The following is a 20000-nucleotide window of genomic DNA, read 5'->3' as shown; positions in this document are numbered from 1 at the left end:
GCAAGGCCCTTGACCGTTCCTGCCCAGGGGGACTATATCATCGTTGCCCCTGAGCTCTGACCCCGACCTCCACTGTTGGGATATGTGAAGTAAAGAATTCCACTGTGCTGTAATGTATCTGTGGTGGCTTCCATACCCCATGCACTCATTATGATGATGATGATGATGATGATGATGACTGTGTGTTTCTGCAGGTGGTGCTGTTGGAGGCGACAGGGAGGTTTGGAGGCTGGATAAACACTACTCGTAGGGAGGATGGAGCTGTATTTGAACACGGTCCAAGAGGAGTCCGGCCGTCCGGAGCAGTGGGGAGAAACACATTAAACCTGGTATTATTATAGTGTCGTGTGAGTTCTGGACTCTGATTGGTCCTCAGGTGTTGATTAGTTTCCTATAACAGCTCTCTCACAGAAATGTTATTGTGTGATTTGGTTTTAAACTTCACTTTCTCAGAAGCAGCGTTACACCATCTCACACACACTCACTGCTTCCCCTGTGTCTCCTTCAGCTGTCTGATTTAGGTCTGGAGCGTGAGATCCTGCCGGTTCCTCATGATCACGTGGCCTCCAAGAACCGTTTCCTTTATGTGAATGGACAGATCCACAAACTGCCCTCCAGCCTCAGGTTCCACTTCATTCTACACCTTCATTCTTCATTCTTACACACATCTCTCTGAGGGACATCATGATGAAGAGGGCTAATGAGTGTCCTCCTGCTCACTCTCTCTCTCTGTCTCTCTCTCTCTCTCTCTCTGTCTCTCTCTCTCTCTCTCTCTCTCTCTCTCTCTCTCTCTCTCAGTGGAGTAGTGAGAACTGTGCCTCCGTTTTCCAGTCCCATCATCCTTAGTGTGATGAAGGAGGTCCTGGTGAAGAAGGGGAAGGAGGAGGACGAGTCTGTTCACTCGTTCGTGTCCAGGAGATTCGGCTCTGAGGTGCATCATTAATGACTCCAGTTTGTTTCCTCACTTCCACTTCATTAAAAACATTAAAAGGATCTAATCACACGCTCTAAAAATGACCCGTGATGAAGTCTGTAATGTTTATGTAAGTCAACATCACTGTATTTTTACCCTCATTAAAAATTCCATCCAGGAATCGTGAATATTCATGAGTATGCAAATAACCACTTTAGCCACAAAATTTTAGCGTTCATGGTTATCCAACAGAGGCAAATCTGACAGATTCTGTTTCAGTGTTACCATGGCAACCACTATATCTTCATCAATAACATTAGCTAGCTAGTAATTTTAGCACACTGGTCCTGTGGGTAAAGTTCCTCCAGCACCATGCTGACATCCTCAAATCTACAACATGATTGTCTGAATATGTAATTACTAATTAATGACAACACAATCAGAGCTCATAGTAGCCAACGCCTGTGTGTGTGTGTGTGTGTGTGTGTGTGTGTGTGTGTAGTTAGCAGACATAGCGATGGACTGTCTGTGCCGTGGAGTGTTTGCAGGAGACAGCAGGAAGCTGAGTGTGCGCTCGTGTCTCCCGCCGCTGCACAGAGCTGAACAGGACTGGGGCTCTGTTCTGCTCGGCCTGCTGCTCGGAGGAGGTGATGTTTATTACAATTCTATTATTTATTAATTTATAACTTCAGTATAATCCTCTTTACTGTCTATAAACATAATAATGAATAAAAGGAAGTTTTTCTGTCTCAAGTGTCCATCAGTGAAAAGCTGATAACTTCAACTAGATGGACTTAGAATTAGAAGTGAAAAAGTAAGAATAGACAGAAAGATAAAAGGAAGAAAAGAAAGATGGCAGGACGTAGGTAAGAAAGGACAACTACAAAGTCGTCATGCCTTCCTTTCTGTGTGTTTTAGAGAAGGCGGGTGCAGGCGGCAGGTCAGCGCTGGCACAGCGGGCAAAGGCAGAGTCGTGGGCTCAGTGGTCTCTGACAGATGGGATGCAGACCCTTCCTGATGCCCTGCAGGAGGCGCTCAGTGGCCGAGAGCGGGTAGAGCTCCGTCACAGCGCCCCCGTCAGGACTCTGAGCTACACTACGGCCGGCTGGGAGGTGAGACACACGTTACGTGCACTACAGAGAGACACACGTTACGTGCACTACAGAGAGACACACGTTACGTGCACTACAGAGAGACACACGTTACGTGCACTACAGAGAGACACACGTTACGTGCACTACAGAGAGACACACGTTACGTGCACTACAGAGAGACACACGTTACGTGCACTACAGAGAGACACACGTTATGTGCACTTCACTTCAGTAAAACATCTCCGACATCCCGGGAGTGGGATTAGTGCATGAGCAGAATGTAAAAGTTAAATTATAATCAGTCCATGATCAGGAAACCTTGGCAACCAGGACTGACATTAATCACCATGTACAGATGAAATGCTGCTGTGGTGAAGTTTATCTTTGTTCGTTTATGGGAACAGATTAAACAGGTGGATGGAGCTACGCTAAAAGTTGATCATGTGATTTCTGCTCTACCTGCCTCAGGTGAACACACACACACACACACACACACACACAAGTTCAGAATTATCTGTAACCAATGTTCACCAATGTAAACAGGTGTGTGTGTGTGTGTGTGTGTGTGTGTGTGTGTGTGTGTGTGTAGTGTTGGCCTCGTTACTGCCCCCTGCTGCCAAATCACTGTCACATCTGCTGTGTGAGATAAACACTGTGAGTGTAGGACTGGTCAACCTGGAGTATGAGGGATCTGTGTTACCTGTAATGGTCAGTACACACACACACACACACACACACACACACACATACACACACAAATCTCAGGAAAGAAAAGAAAGACAGTCGGATAAAAGGACAAAAAAAGGAGAGAAAACTGAGAGAATTGACACTTTGCTGGATGTTTTCTTTTCTTCTCACTATTCTGTATAAAGACTGTGTGTGAAGAGTAAAGATGTTCCTAAAATACCTCTCATAAATTGTGTGTGTGTGTGTGTGTGTGTGTGTGTGTGTGTGTGTGCGTGTGTGTGTGTGTGTTTAGGGTTTTGGACACTTGATCCCCTCCTCGGAGGACAAAGGTGTGTTAGGGGTTGTGTATGACTCTGTTCCGTTTCCACAACATAACCGAAGAGGAGAACCCACAACCAGAATGACAGTGAGACACACACACACACACACACACACACACACACACACACACACAAGGCCTCAGCAAGATCTCAGCAAACTCTCTGTGTGTTTTTTAACTGTTATATAAACTGTTATAAAAGATATTGATTTACTACAAACATACAGACACACACACACACACAAACACAAACATACAGACACACACACACACAAACATACACACACAAACATACACACACACACAAACATACACACACAAACACAAACATACAGACAGACACACACACAAACACAAACATACAGACACATACAAACATACAGACACACAAACACACACACACACAAACACAAACATACAGACACACACACACACAAACATACAGACACACAAACATACAGACACACACAAACATACAGACACACAAACATACAGACACACAAACACACACAAACATACAGACACACACAAACACAAACATACACACACACACACAAACACAAACATACAGACACACACACACAAACATACAGACACACACACAAACATACAGACACACACACACACAAACAAACAGACACACACACACACACACAAACATACAGACATACACACACACAAACATACAGACACACACACACACACACAAACATACAGACACACACACACACACAAACATACAGACACACACACACACACAAACATACAGACACACACACACACACACACAAACATACAGACACACACACACACACACACAAACATACAGACACACACACACACAAACATACAGACACACACACACACACAAACATACAGACACACACACACACACAAACATACAGACACACACATAGACACACACACAAACATACAGACACACACACACACAAACATACAGACACACACACACAAACATACAGACACACACACACACAAACATACAAACATACAGACACACACACACACACAAACATACAGACACACACACACACACACACAAACATACAGACACACACACACACAAACATACAGACACACACACAAACATACAGACACACACACACACACACAAACATACAGACACACACACACACACACACAAACATACAGACACACACACACACAAACATACAGACACACACACACACAAACATACAGACACACACACACACAAACATACAGACACACACACACACAAACATACAGACACACACACACACACACACACAAACAGACACACACACATACACACACCCTAAAGTAGAAAACATTTTATGTTGTGTTGTATAAAAGCCGTCTCTCTCTGTCCATGATAATATCCTGCAGCTCTACAGTGAGCATTAAAGCCTTAAATAATTCACCTGTCCTGCTCTTAACTCATTATTAATGTAAGAGGGACACGTCCACCATTTTGTCCTAACACTTTGAGAGTCCTGCAGTGGAGCAGAAACCTTTTCATCTTTTAATTCACAACGTTGTTTCTGTTGTATGAAGTGAAGCAGGAAAGTCAGCGGAGTAAAGAACCTTGGCACGTGTTCTCATCAGCGCCGCTCTCACTCGTGGTTGGGGTTTCTGTAGGTGTGGTTATGAACATGGTGTTGGGCGTGTCCATGAGTTGAAATTAGGGCACTAATTGGGTGTGGCTATGGGAATGTGGGCGTGTCTAACCCTAACCCTAGTGTCTAATGTGTGTGTGTGTGTGTGTGTGTGTGTTTTGAGGTGATGATGGGGGGTAGCTGGTTTGAGGAGACATTAGGTCCTCCAGATGAGGTGAAGGATCAGGTGCTGTTGGATCGAGCGCTCCAGGCCGTGAGGTCGCACCTGAACATTACATCATCACCTGTGTGGAGTAAAGCTGCTGTGCTGAAGGTGAGTGTGTGAGTGTGAGTGTTTGTGTCTCACACACACACAGTTTTACCTGAATATCATCATGCATGGATATGAGATTATGTTTTTAGGACTAATTCGCTTCATCGATAGTTTTGTTGTAGTTCCTGTTCGTGACACCAGGTGTCATCATTTGTGCTCCATGTCCACACCCTTACTGCCTCTGTAGGTTCTCTGATTGTAACACCCATCATTTCAGCTGTGTATGTGTGTATCATTCTGCATCATTCACAATTCTCAGCTGCTCTCTATGGACACGTTTAATTGGACGATGACTCATTGCGTTATTGTTTGATTCAATCTCATCCAGTCTTCTCAGTGAGAAAATGAACGTTCAGGCCTCATAATTACTGCCTATTAAATGTTCGTCAGAAATATTGCCTTCTCATTACTGTTTTATCTCTCGTCCTCATCTCTGTTTCGTGGCTCTCCTCGTTAACCCTAAACCCTAAACCCTAACCCTTCTTGTTTGAGGACGGTGTTGAACCTCAGTGTGTTACATCACTTCACTAGAACCTCTGAATTTCACACAAAGACTCACTCTGGTGTTTGGAGTGAAGTTATTTAGAAATGCTTTAACTGACAGGAGAAAATTAAATGGTTTTGATAAGACTGTGTGTGTGTGTGTGTGTGTGTGTCATATTAAATGATTGATTTATTAAGTTATCACCTGTTTGTTTTAATCACTCTAGACTTAGTTGAGATTTCAGCCTCACTGTGATCTAAACCCAAGCTGTGTTCTGTGTTCTGGTGCTGATTAATTCTCTCTATCAGCAGCTCTGACTGTACTAAAGGTTTATATGAATGTACTCACTCTGATACACTATCGTGTCCAGAGTACCAGCTTGTTCACAGGGACGTGTACAGAACACACTCCACTGAGAATAAACGAGTGACTAAATATAAATTTGTCTGTCTGTCTGTCTGTGTGTGTGTGTGTGTGTGTGTGTGAGAGAGAATTATAAGACTTTTAGGTTTTGACTTGTGGTTTATTCTTCAATTATATATTTATTAACACGTGTGTGTGTGTGTGTGTGTGTGCGTGCGTGTTGTGTGTGTGTATGCGTGCGTGTGTGTGTGTGTATGCGTGCGTGTTGTGTGTGTGTGTGTGTGTGCGTGTTTTGTGCGTGTTGTGTGTGCATGTGTGCGTGTTGATTGTGTGTGTGTGCGTGTTGTGTGTGCGTGTTGTGTGTGTGTGTGTGTGCGTGTTGTGTGTGTGCGTGTTGTGTGTGTGTGTGTGTGTTTTCAGAACTGCATTCCACAGTATCACCTGGGACACTGGAAGCGACTCGGTGAGACGTTTTACGGTGTTATTTTATAAACTCATCCGTCATTAACACACACGTTATAAACACGTCCAACATCACAGACAGGTCACTCACATCGTCCTTCTGCACACGGCTCTTACACACATATTATAATAATAATAACAGTAATGATGATGCTGTGTTTTGTCCTTTCAGAGGCGATGAGGCAGTATATCAGTGATCACACTCTTCCTCTCACGCTGACTGGAGCCTCGTTTGACGGCGTCTCTGTTAACGATGTCATATTTAGTGGACGCAGAGCCGCAGAAGGGCTCGTTGGAAAACTCTGAGGTCTGATGCGACGATTAACAAGCTGTATCTCAGTAACACTGTAGAACCTCCAGAGAAGCTTCATATCTGACCAGCGTGAATCATTCAGCTATTTTTACACATAAAATTGTATTTAATAAAGTTTTCTAACTGAGGAGAAGCATGTGGTTTATTAACAAACTGTTCATCCACCTCATACCAGGGATTAGTTCTCAGGGTTAGAGCCTGGTGTTAGAGTTCTGGGTCTGGATATAGGTTTGAGGAACTAGGAAGGGATTAGGAGCAGAATTGGGAGATTAACACTAGGGTTAAGTGTAGGGTTTAACAGGTAAGACTAAAGCAGGAGTGTTTAGGGTTGAAGTGCTGGGGTTAGTATATAGGTTAGTGTTTAAATGTTAGTGTAAGAGGATGTAGATGTTCCTGCTTTAGATCTGATGGAGATCTGGCTGGTGGGTGGCAACTGGACAGGACCTTATTACAGAGACTATAATGGAAACATAAATATAATTGTAATAAATGTAACTTACAATATGTTTTGCTTAATGTTCTTAATTCTCCTGTTTAAACTGTCAACATTAACCCCTTCACTAACCCCAGCACCATCGTGTATCTCCTCCGTAAACAACTGTTCGACTCGCTCTTATATCTCACACACACAGAGCTGCTCTGGGTTTTATTAACTGTGAATGTAAATGGATCTGAGAGAGACGGTGAAGTGGCCGAGAGAGACGGTGAAGCTTCTCTCACCATCATTTTCATGTTCATTGTGTTTATTTTTATGTGTGGATGCAAGATTTTTAGCATCACTTCACTAAACCAACACAGAGATCTGACACAATCATCGAAACACAGCTTGTTTACTGACTGAGGCAGAACATGAAAGTGAGGCAGTGTGTGAAAGTGAGGCAGTGTGTGAAGGTGAGGCAGTGTGAGAAAGTGAGGCAGTGTGTGAAGGTGAGGCAGTGTGTGAAGTTGAGGTCTGGCAGTTGAGCTCGGGGTTCAGTGTGAGATGGCGTGTTGGTGGAGAATCTTCTCTCTCCTCCTGTTTAATGTGTGACATAGAAGAACAGAAGCTGAGCAGAACTTCAGCATTGACACCAAACTGAAATGCTCGACATCCTCAGTTGGACACGTGGAGTAAATATTCCACTGTGCTGTAATGTATATGTGGTGATAATAAAGGCTTCCAATTCATGTGAGAGGAATAAAACTCAGGGACGCGCTGTTAGAGGAAAACAGTCACCTTCAGGGTGATAAGAGGATCTCTGCCGCTGTACTTCACTGTAACACACACACACACACACACACACACACACACACAGATCATTAAAATGTGTTTCTAAAGATTCTGTTTTTGTGTAATGTGTAGGAGGTCACAAGTTTAAAGAGTGAAACGACTCTCCTCATTCTGCCTGTGGCTCATTTACAATCCACACAAGGAACCGTGAGTTTGTGTGCATGTGTGTGTGTGTGTGTGTGTGTGTGTGTGCTGGAAGGAGTTAAGATTAAAAAGAAAGACTGAAATGATTCCAGGTGTGTGATGTATGATTAAAAGGTTCTCCTCAGTCTTCTTCTCACCTCCTGACTCACTGCATCATGACGACTCTTTTACCTCAGGAGGTTTTTAACAGTAAAACGTTGATGATTTAGGAGTAAAAAAATCAGGAAGCTGATCATAATCTCATTTACGTTTCTGTTCTGGTCTCTGTTCTGTTCAGGGTTTAGTCTCTCTGTTCAGGGTTTAGTCTCTATGTTCAGGGTTTAGTCTCTCTGGTCAGGGTTTAGTCTCTCTGTTCAGGGTTTAGTCTCTCTGGTCAGGGTTTAGTCTCTGTTCAGGGTTTAGTCTCTCTGGTCAGGGTTTAGTCTCTATGTTCAGGGTTAAGAGGTGGAGTTATTTACTCTTCTGTACTAGCTCTAGGTAACTAGCTAACATGAGCTAACCTGACTAGATTTCTGACAGATGATAATTAACAATCACAGTACAGTAGACTGTATATTATAAAACGTCTGTCAGATTTAAACAACTCCACTGATCTCTGTTTAAAATCATACACTCCGTTAGCGCAGCATTGCTGAACTAGCCATGTTTATTTCCTCTGGTTTTACCAGCAGCAGGATGGAGGTGAAAGTTCCTCACCGTTGTGTCAACACACTCATTAAACAAATTCCCCCCTGTGGCCAAAATGGCCCCCGGCTGCCTCATTCACTTTCCTGACACGTGTCCAGCGCTGGAACGCACACACAGCGGTGAGGAGTAATCATCCCCTGATGCCTCATTAGTGAGACAGAGTGGAAGATGTTCAGCTGGATTGCAAAAGAACAGGAAAAAAACGGCCTCTTAATGTCGATGGCGGCCAAACGATCTCCAAATTGCTCAGCGATTAAAGTATGACAGGCTGAGAGCCATGCCGTGAGCTGTGTGCTAATTCTCAGCATGCTAACTGACTAGAGACAGACTGCCTCACTGCCTCTTCTCTCCTCCTGCAGAATGTAAAGTCAGACACTAGGCTAATTCTGTGCACTGTTCCCATTCAGTCATGATGACACCGTTAGAACTTTTTTCAGAAATATTCTTTTATTTCAAAAATGTTCTTTTCAGTAAACACTAGCAGGGACACAACACTGTAACATTGCTAGCATGCTAGCTGTTTAGGAACGTGTTTTAGTTAGCAGTTAATCCAGTTAGCAGTAATAGAATGATGAGAAAAGGATGTGGTGATGGTCAGTAACTCAGTTCCTGTCCTTCACACTGTCGAGACTTCTGCAGCTGAAATATTCCTGCTTTTGCTGACAGGCGTGTTGTCACTTCACATCCTTCTTCATCTCTCTCTCATTATTCTTTCAGGTATAATTAATATTCTGTCCTGATGCCAGGGCTTTGTTCCTCTTTGTACCTGTACAGGTGACTGATAGACACTGAGATTACTAGTAAAAGATGCTGGATGTAATTTTGCAGGTGCTGTCTTCAGTCCTGTAACTGTATGTGTGTTTGTGTGTGTGTGTGTGTGTGTGTGTGTGTGTGTGTGTGTGTGTGTGTGTGTGTGAGGGAGAGAGAGATCAGGTTTGAACAGTCAGACATTACTCCATAATGTCCAGTCATGAATGAATCGTTCTATCGATCCGTATATAAGATTTATTGATCTATAATCTGTAAGTGCATCTGAATGTTATTGATTTTACAATCAAGAGAATTAACACCATAAAGTTTTCAGCACACAAACAGTAGTTGTGTGACTCCTGAAGCTCCATGTGGCTCTCAGCTGAAACAGTGTGGAGTCTTTGTTAATAATTTAATTCTAGTGTTAAATTGTGTCTTGCATTAATGCCAAATCTTTTGCACCTAATTTATTTAATGCTTTATTCATTAATGAAGCTTCTCTTCATCAGATAAAAACAAATCCCACTGAGCTTTACTTGATTAAAAATAAGTATCTGAGAACCACTCACTGGAGTCCATCTGCTGTGATGTACAAAGTATTGGCACCCCAATATGAACTTTTATTTGCTCCATAGACTCACCGCGTTACTGTTTATTTGTTCCCTTGTTTTCTGATGAAGGTTCACAGGAACTTGTCTTTGCTCCCTGTCCTTGTCTCTCTACACTTTATTGCTTTGAACGCTCCTCTTATCTGTCCACATGCCACACGTTCCACATCCACAGCAAAGTGCACACTTATTATTCTTAATCTTTAAGTAGCTCTGATTTTACCACGAGTGTTTTATATAACCTGTGTTACAGCCTGATCCGAACGTCTCCCTGTTACTCCAAACACCTGACTGAGCTACGACAGAAAATCTGACTGTGTGTATGTGACTGAGTGTGTGTGTGTATGTGACTGAGTGTGTGTGTGTATGTGACTGAGTGTGTGTGTGTGTGTGTTCTAGTGGTAATTCCACATCAGTGTCTGGTTCAGGTGGCATTTACACTCTTCGGCGCTGCTCCTTCTCCCCCTCGAGTCACTCGATGTGTTCAGCATTAAACATGAGGTCCGCGGCGGTGTGATGTGGCACAGAGGAGAGAAACGTGTGAGGAAACTGATAATAACCTCTTTTTGACGTCACTGCTCTGTCTCACAGACACCCGGAGGAAAAGATTAACACTTGTTTATTCTAATGAATTATTTATTTCATTTCTTTCCTAAGTTGAGGGCTGTGACTTAAATCACACACGGTTCACTTCTTCACAGTGACGAAGAACAAACCCTCACTTTAACTGAGCTGGTGTGTGTTTAGTGTCACAAGATCTTATAGAGATTAAAGTTTATCATTTAAGAAAATAAACACTTCACTTTATCATCTGTAATAAAGTGATAATCTCTGATCAGTGATCGTGATGCTAGCTGTAATTTAGTTCAGCTCATTTCTAATAGCTAGCTTTAGCTAACTGTATATTAGCTTCCTCACATTTACTATTTCAACTGAATACTGGAAACATCAATCACTCCAGGGGTGTTTGTGTGTGTGTGTGTGTGTGTGTGTGTGTGTGTGTGTGTGTGTGTTTGTGTGTGTGTGTGATCATCAGTCTGATCTGCTCCGATCTTTACTGAGACCTGAAAGCTAAAGGGCACTTCAGCACAGTGTAGGGCGTGACCCCAGGGACACACAAGGGTTAGATGTTTGGTGTGTGTGTGTGTGTGTGTGTGTGTGTATGTTTCCAAGGGAACCGTGGATGCAGTAATAAATTACCTTAATGAACATATTCACTATAAATCGGTGTAAAGTTGAGCAGCTTCACAGCCTGCTGACACTCAGCTCATCTGATTGGTCAGTGAGAGAACCAATAGAAATAGAGACTGTTACTCATCTTCTATCACTCTTTCCGTCTTACACTGAGAATTATAAAAATGGATGAAATTAGAGATAAACAGAGAGTGATAGATAAATAATAGATTAGAAAGATATATGAATGTTAAATGAATAAGAGATAAAAGAGGAAGAGTGAGGAAGTGTAGCTTAATGATAGACAGAAAGAAATGAAGGAGGAATAAATTATTTCTCCTTTATAATCTCTCACTTTTCTGCATCTGTTCTGTGTCATATTTTAGACCTTTCCTTCTGTCTGTTCTTAATTTTATTATTTTGTCTCTCTCCACTCTGTAGCCGAACATGGTATGAACATGGCAGTGTTGGAGTGAGTGAGGATGAGGATGAGAATAGACTCTTTATCAGTGTGATGTGATGAGCAGGCTGCAGGTGCTGAAGGCTGTTGGAGCTTCACCGAGTCTCCATCAGGAGGAATCTTAAGGCTTTCAATCGCTGTGTGTGTGTGTGTGTGTTTGTATATGTGTGTGTATACAAATAAATAGTTTAAAAATGTTGACATTATTCTTTTATAAATAAAAAAATGTAATTGTGTGAAATTGCTGTGTTGTGAGAGGGATAACAGACAGGGTGAGATGTTACAGATAAAACTGTCACGCTTTATTCCATGTAAGCTTTCTTTGATATAATCACGTGGAGTTCCTCATTACAGCACGGTGCAGTGACAAAGTGAGAAACATGTCCTTATGGATTTTATGATCCTGCAGACGGTGATGACAGTGAGATGAGACGAGTGTAGACGAGTCGTTATGGAGCCACAAGTCATGTCACATCAGGGTCACGTATAACGACATAAAGTTCAGAGTCTTCAGCAACAAGAGGCTCTTCAGAAACATCTCGCTGTCTCTGTGTTCCTCTGTCGCAGTACTACACAACACGTGTTCTTCCTCAACACCATGAACACTGAGACACGACGCTCCACAGCATCATTATTCACTACAACAACTGACACAAACACAACCCACACCATCAGCACACTCACTACACCTCACAGGAGGCATCGGGGCACTAACGGACACCTCGCTAACAATCTGTAAACAGAGCAAATTAGTTGAAGACTAAACCTTGCAGGGGCAAAAACATGCTCATTAAAATCTCATAACGACACAAACAATTTCTCAGCCTCTTGTTTAACAGCTAATAAGCGCTAGCATGGGTAGCTATCATGGCTAACTGTGTGACTATAGCTAACATGCTTCATGTGCACTGCTCTGTAATGTTCAGAACATTTAAAGGAAACAAACAAACTGAACCATGTAGAAAATCTGCACACATTTTATCTAACAAAAAATTCACTATTTAATTATTCACTTCATGCCACGACTTGAGTTTTTCAGGCCCTGAAATTTCCAGTCTTTCTCTGCTGATGGGAACACAGAGAGCGTCAAGTGAGTATTTTATAGAAAACGTATCTGCAGCAAGAATAAATAAATAAATAGACATTGTTTACCAAAGTAATTTCAGTAGTGTGTGTGTGTGTGTGTGTGTGTGTGTTTCCACCTCATTCCCTTCAGTAGGAGAACCTGCGAGCTCAGCAAGTTCATTTTCTCCTCATGCTGTAATTGAAAAGTGAAATACGTCGTGTGAAAGCATGGAGCTTCACCACACACACCATCACCTCCTCCATTTCCTTTATTAGCTTCTACTGCAGCGTTTATGAGCCTCGTCCTTGTACCTTAAGCTTAGTGCTCATCAATCAGCTCACAGATGTAGGGACATGAGAAACACAGATACAAACAGAGTTCCTCACAGCTCTTCTACCTGAAACCATCTGTTACGGAACACAGAACCTCTAGATGTTCCTCACTATCAGAACCTGCTTTATCTAAAAGTGTGTAGACAGACAAGAGGCCACAGACAGACAGACAGACAGACAGACAAACAGACAGACAGACAGACAGATAGAGACAGATCCTCTCATATCCTAACACCCTGTTCACTAATCGTCTACAGTGTCACACACTTTAGTAAAAGCACATTACTAAACCCTCTCCTGTGCAGTGCATTGTGGGTAATGCATACGCTCCCTAAACCCATATAAACACCTATCAGTTTGTCTGTACATGAGTGTTTTGGTCGTTTCGTATTAAAATGGTGGTTATTCTTGTAAGAACACAGATTCATTTATGAACTCTTCAGATGTTAGTCAGGTTACAGAGTTTGTGGTTGTTGTACAGTGGTTGTTGTTTCCTGTTATCCATCTCGGTCTGATTCCCACCGCAGCTCTGTATATAAATCTCAGTCCGAAGTGGGTGTGATGTTCGGCGGCGAGCCGAGTGCAGGAACATGGCCTCGCTCTTCTGCTGTCGTTCCTCAGTTAAAGCACACGAGCATGAATTATTGATGCAACGAGCAGCGACGCCTCATGAGTTCAATCAGATCCGCCAGATCGAGCAGGAAAACAAATTCATCTGCTGATGAGAGATATACACTGAAAAAAAGAATTTAATCCTGAGGGTAAAAAAAACAAGATGAAGAGCAGATTGAATAAAATCCACATCACTATGCAAATTACTGAGCAGCTACGTAAGAGTGAATAAATTAATAAAGACCAAAGTCACCTTCTGTACGGCGCTCGACTAACTCAATGCCCCAGAATCCTCAGTTTTAGGATTAAGATTAATTTAGAAACAGAAACACAATGAAACAAAATAAAGATAAAACCAAACATCATCTACTGCATGATTTCTTTAGTTGAATTGAAAAGGCAAATGTTGTGTTTTTTGTGTTTAATAACAGATTATTACAGTTGAATTTTATGTTTTTCAGTTTATTCAGAGTTTTAAAGCCAAACTTTGTGTATTCATTCATTCTAAAGCTATTATTTCATGGTGTTAGTGTTATTTTGGTGTTAAACTGTACATCAGATCTGTGTTAGGGTTAGTTGTGTAAGTCTAAAAGTGTTTTAATGTGTTAATGTTAGTGTCAACACCTTAAGCTCATTTTAGTTTTATTGCAAGCTTTAAAACAACAAAGGATTTTAATGTTGATTTAAAATGTAGAGATTTTAAATGAACTTAATTATTTTCATGTAAATGTTTATTTACTGCACAAACACACATTTATAAGTTGTGTTGTTTAGTGCTGATTTTACAAACTGATGCTGTTGTATGTCAGATTTACATTAAAGTCTAAACATTTCTCTAATTATTGCTGTATTGTTTCTCTGATCATTAATCAGTGTGAGATTTGCTTGTTTGTGTGAAACCCTCGTGTTTCAGAAATTTTATACTTTTTATTTAACATTCTTTGAGCTTTAAGTTAAAAAGAACAGAGCAGACGATCCGGTGACGATCCACTTCTACTTCTCATTCATTCATTCATCTTCTACCGCTTATCTGAACTACCTCGGGTCACGGGGAGCCTGTGCCTATCTCAGGTGTCTTCGGGCATCAAGGCAGGATACACCCTGGACGGAGTGCCAACCCATCACAGGGCACACACACACACACACACACACTCTCATTCACTCACACAATCACACACTACGGACAATTTTTCCAGAGATGCCAATCAACCTACCATGCATGTCTTTGGACCGGGGGAGGAAACCGGAGTACCCGGAGGAAACCCCCGAGGCACGGGGAGAACATGCAAACTCCACACACACAAGGTGGATGTGGGAATCGAACCCCCAACCCTGGAGGTGTGAGGCGAACTACTAAGACACCGTGCCCCCCACTTCTACTTCTTTTCTTTTTTATGATTTTTACACGTTTTAGAGCAGAAGTGTTTATTTGTAAGCAATGAGTTTAAGTGCAGTTGAATGCAGATCACAGGGTTGCCAGGTTAGTGTGAATTCCACCAGTTTCATCATTTAGACTCACAGACTCTCTCATATGTTTGTGTTTTACCCATAATGCACTGTGTATGAGCAGCAGATAAACTCTTTTCAGCTGATTCCCCGTCACACTGTGTGAGATCTGTACAGTAAAGTGTGTAGTGATTCTGTAACAGTGTGTGTGTCATGACAGAGCTGTGATGAAACACACATCAGTCAGTGTGATACAGAACCACACACACACACACACACACAATCACACACAAACACACACACTCACACACACACACGGACACAATCACACACAAACAAACACACACACAAGCACACACACACTCACACACACACACACACTCACATGCACACAATCACACACACACTCACACACACACACGGACACGCACACAATCACACACAAACACACACACACACACAGTCACACACACACAATCACACACAAACACACACACACACACACACACTCTCACACACACACTCACACACACAATCACACACAATCATACACACAAACAAACACACACGCACACAATCACACACACACACACAATCACACACACACTCACACACAAACACACACACACACACACTCACACACACAAACACACTCACACACACACACACACACACACACACACTCACACACACGCACACACACAATCACACACACAAACAAACACACACACACACAATCACACACACACAATCACACACACACTCACACACACACACACACAATCACACACACTCACACACAAACACACTCACACACACACACACACACACACACACACACACACAAACACACACGCTATCCAAAGTGACTGGAGGTGATGAGATCGCTGTTATCATACTGTATGTAGATGTGCTGTGATTTTGTCGTCCTGTTGGTGGATTTTAGATTATTTTCACACACTGAGACTTTAATCACAGATATGTCACTCTGACACTCTCGTCTGCTGTCTTTACTAACAGTGACACTAAACTGTGTTATGATCTTCTTCTACTTTCACTCGTCTGTGACATTAACACTAATCTACATAACGGCTGTCCTGTAAGTCAGCTAGCAGGTCATTACAATCTGCAAGGATCACAGGGATGACGGAATGGTTTAATACATTTGTGGAGAATTAAAACCAATCTGGCAACATGTTTTTCTCTCACTCTTCCTCCTCCTCCTCTGGTGCTGCTGCTTATTCTCCCTCAGAGCTGCACAGAGCTGCAGGAGTCAGATCAGGAGCTCGGAGTGTGAACACGGAGACATCTACATGCAGGAGCATTAATCACACACAGCCACCAGGAGAGCAATGTACTGAGACACAGAGAGAGACACAGAGAGACACAGAGAGAGACTCAGAGAGACACAGGGAGAGACTCAGAGAGACAGAGAGAGAGAGAAACACAGAGAGAAAGAGAGAGAGACACAGAGAGAAAGAGAGAGAGACACAGAGAGAGACTCAGAGAGACAGAGAGAGAGAGAAACACAGAGACAGAGAGAGAGAGACACAGAGAGAGACTCAGAGAGACAGAGAGAGAGACACAGAGAGAGAGACGGGGAGAGAGATGGTTTTATTCAGATGAAGTTGGACAGTTACCTAAAGAAGAGCAAACACTTCATTGCACCTGAACAAGTAAGTTACCTGATATTTGTTTATTTGTTTATTTATTTATTTATTTACATCATCAGTTAAAGAAGTATAATATGTTGTACTATGTGTCTTTGAGGGTGTTTATATTTCTATTTGAAATGGACTTTATGATCATTAATCATCTATCTGTAATGTATTTGTATAGAACAGAGTATTGAATTGTACAGAGTAGGAACACAGTAAAGGACTAAACAGTACGGTTCGTCCTCACTGTGGTGGAAACATCAAACATTCATCTTTTGTATCTTCAGTGTCTTTTACCAGGAGAGCTGAGTGTAATGACCAGTAAAACTAATCAGTTAAACACAGTTAAACACAGTAACCAGTGTGTAATACTAGTGTAATGAGCAGTAAAACTAATCTCACTACACAGTGCATATTATTCCCCACAGAGACACTGTGAAACAGCCCAGTGTAAAGCGTAAAGAGGGTTTTATTCCTCTCACAACTTAACAACCAACTATTACTATTTTATTTATTATAGAACATGTCATACTTTTTATTCATTTATAATTAATAATATTTAATGTTGGGTCACATCCATGAAGAGTAGTGTGTTGTGTTGTCAGCTCTAAACATCTCAGCTTGTCGTGTTACTGAGAAACACAAAGACGTGTAAACGCCTCCGTCCTGAAGACGTGGAAATGACAGAAAAATATTAAATATATGAAATATTCAATCATATTCAAATGTAAACTGTTTATAATGAAATAGTAATAAATAAAATAATTAATTCATTAATAATTAATGAAATTACATTTGGTAATAAACAATTATTATATAAAAAAGGTTGTGAACAGTGATGGTGGTAAATCCCTCATCTCACCTCCAGCTCGCAGTCAACAGCAAAACCATAAAGAGTGTCATTTGTTTATTTTATTAAATTGGATCTTTTTTTCTGCAATTAATCCAATTTGAAAAAGATTTCCAAATGACTGCATAATAAAGTTCATAATTTAAATCAATATTTAAATGCAAATGAGATGTTTGTGAACTCAAGCGTGCAAATAAAATGTCAGATCTTATTTCTGTTCACTTTATTATTCATCATCAGGGCAAATGAGACGCCTCCTCATTAGATCAGGATCGATTCACATCAACTAAAATTGGTTTGGAGCTAAACACTAAAGACAAATTAAGGCGACAGTAGAAAAGCTGTTCAGAAGCCTGAAAGTGATGCAGTGACTGTAGCATTGTGGCTGAAGTTCTTTATTTAGTAAATTCATTAAAACATATTACAGACCTGTTCACACGAGACCTGTTACATGTTTTTGTCCTTTTATTTCAGCAAGTTTACCAGGTTAGAATCTATTTTCTACCACATCATCTCTACTTACCTGCTGACCTGCTGTCAGGTTTATTTAACAGAAATGTTAAACAGGCGGCTCAGACTGCGCTCTGACCTGCACACAGCCACCACACTTCACTCCTGAGTAACTAACGTTAGTACGTGTGACGTATGAGGTGACGTGAGGTGCCGAGATGCTGCTCAAGGCTAAACACACTCGTGTGCTCATTAATCATCCAGAAGAATGTGGTTCAAATCATGCTGATGTTAAGTGAAGTGAGTTTTTTTCTCTTTCCCAAGCAGAGCAGTTGGAGTGTCCTGTAGTGTGAACTACTCACTGCTATGTCTTATTACTCACTTTATAGCTTTTAGATTTTATAGCAATGCAGCTGTAACGTTTATTTAAAACTCCTACAATATGCTGCCTTATCTGTAGCTCAGGGATTAGCGTTGCTAAACCACAGCTTTGTCACAATGCTAGTCTTCTGATTTGAGTCCATGCTAACGCTTATAAAGAAATCTTTAGAAAGCTCAGGGAGTTTTAACAGCTGTGAAAAGAGATATATAACATTGCTCTAATGTCCTGAGAGCTAATCAGACTGACAGCTAATCAGATAATTACCAGTTAACATAAGAGTTAGATAGACTTTATATTTCGGTTGAGATTAAATATACGATGTTACGTCTTCTACGTGGTTCTGTTCTGAATTGATCACTGTTTTATTGCATGCCTTGATGCTCCACATGATGCTGCCTGATTAGTAACACCAGCAGCAGCTGAGCACAGCTTCCAACCTCCATCCTCCATCCTTGATCCTCCATCCTTCATCGCCTCCTCTGATTTTCCGTCACCATTTAACAAATTAATAGCACAAATTCAGTTGAAATCCCATCCTCAGCTGAAGGAGGGATCACCCTGGGCCATAATTAACACCAAAACGACGGGAGCGGAGACGACAATCTCTCACAAGATGCCCTGATTTTTCTCAGGGGAAAGAGGAACTTCTGAAAGGCTTCAGAGAACCGTGCCAGATCTCAAGAGGGAGTTAACACCGTCTCTAATGACAGCCAATTAGCAGCGCAGCTTAGTTTCTCAGGTTGTTGTTTTCAATAAAGTGGATGTGGCGTGTGAGCTGTTTGAGGAGCTTCAGCTCTTTCAGACGTGGATCATTTGAATCTGAATTCATTCAGTTGAATAACAGTTCAGGTGAGATGGGATTTGTGTCTGAGGTTCGCTTGCACTGGAGCTACTGTTTGAGCTAACATGTAGTTGAAGCACACGCTATATTGTCTTTGTGTAATGTCTTTGTGTATTGTCTTTGTGTAATGTCTTTGTGTAATATCTTTGTGTAATGTCTTTGTGTATTGTCTTTGTGTAATGTCTTTGTGTAATATCTTTGTGTATTGTCTTTGTGTAATATCTTTGTGTATTGTCTTTGTGTATTGTATTTGTGTAATGTCTTGTATTTATTGTCCTACACTGTCTTTTGTCTGCACTGTCTTTTGTCCTGCAATGTCTTCTTGTCTTGTGTCTCACACTGTGTACACCAGGTTGTACAGATACACTTTATGTGTCTAGAGCCCTATTCGGACGGGATTAGTTTTACGTGGGGACGTGGGGGTAAAGTAATTATTACCAGAGCTTCTCGGTGATTTTAGTCCCGTCCGAATGTGCCATCTCGGTAATCATTACGGACAATTTCAGTAAAGATTACGGCGACTTTTACCTTCTGTAAAAAGGTCCGGAAAAATGACCTCAGGTAAAACTAATCCCGTCCGAATAGACCCTCTGTAAATATGTACGGTAAAATTCCGTCATTTCCTGTTTAAAAGGGATTGCATTTCGCGTTTTGCAAGCATGGAGGCGCCATGTTGTCTGTTTGTGCACGTGATAACAGGAAGC

The 20000-nt window shown here is 41.6% G+C and overlaps 1 protein-coding gene across 1 annotated transcript in view; it reads left to right on the top strand.

Moving 5' to 3' along the window:
- The window catches only part of ppox (protoporphyrinogen oxidase), an 8994-nt gene extending 2294 nt beyond the window's left edge, over nt 1-6700 (top strand). The window contains exons 4-14 of the mRNA XM_060862364.1: nt 195-329; nt 509-624; nt 799-931; nt 1416-1560; nt 1832-2025; nt 2412-2475; nt 2597-2715; nt 2987-3100; nt 4796-4945; nt 6213-6255; nt 6427-6700. Coding sequence (XP_060718347.1) covers nt 195-329; nt 509-624; nt 799-931; nt 1416-1560; nt 1832-2025; nt 2412-2475; nt 2597-2715; nt 2987-3100; nt 4796-4945; nt 6213-6255; nt 6427-6560 — 1347 coding nt within the window. The 3' untranslated portion in view covers nt 6561-6700. The remainder of the gene's footprint in view (nt 1-194; nt 330-508; nt 625-798; nt 932-1415; nt 1561-1831; nt 2026-2411; nt 2476-2596; nt 2716-2986; nt 3101-4795; nt 4946-6212; nt 6256-6426) is intronic.
- Nucleotides 6701-20000: the final 13300 nt, after the last annotated feature.

This window comes from Tachysurus vachellii, chromosome 25 (assembly GCF_030014155.1).
Source record: "Tachysurus vachellii isolate PV-2020 chromosome 25, HZAU_Pvac_v1, whole genome shotgun sequence".
NCBI classification, from domain to species: domain Eukaryota; kingdom Metazoa; phylum Chordata; class Actinopteri; order Siluriformes; family Bagridae; genus Tachysurus; species Tachysurus vachellii.
This window is presented reverse-complemented; position numbering and strand designations above follow the sequence as displayed.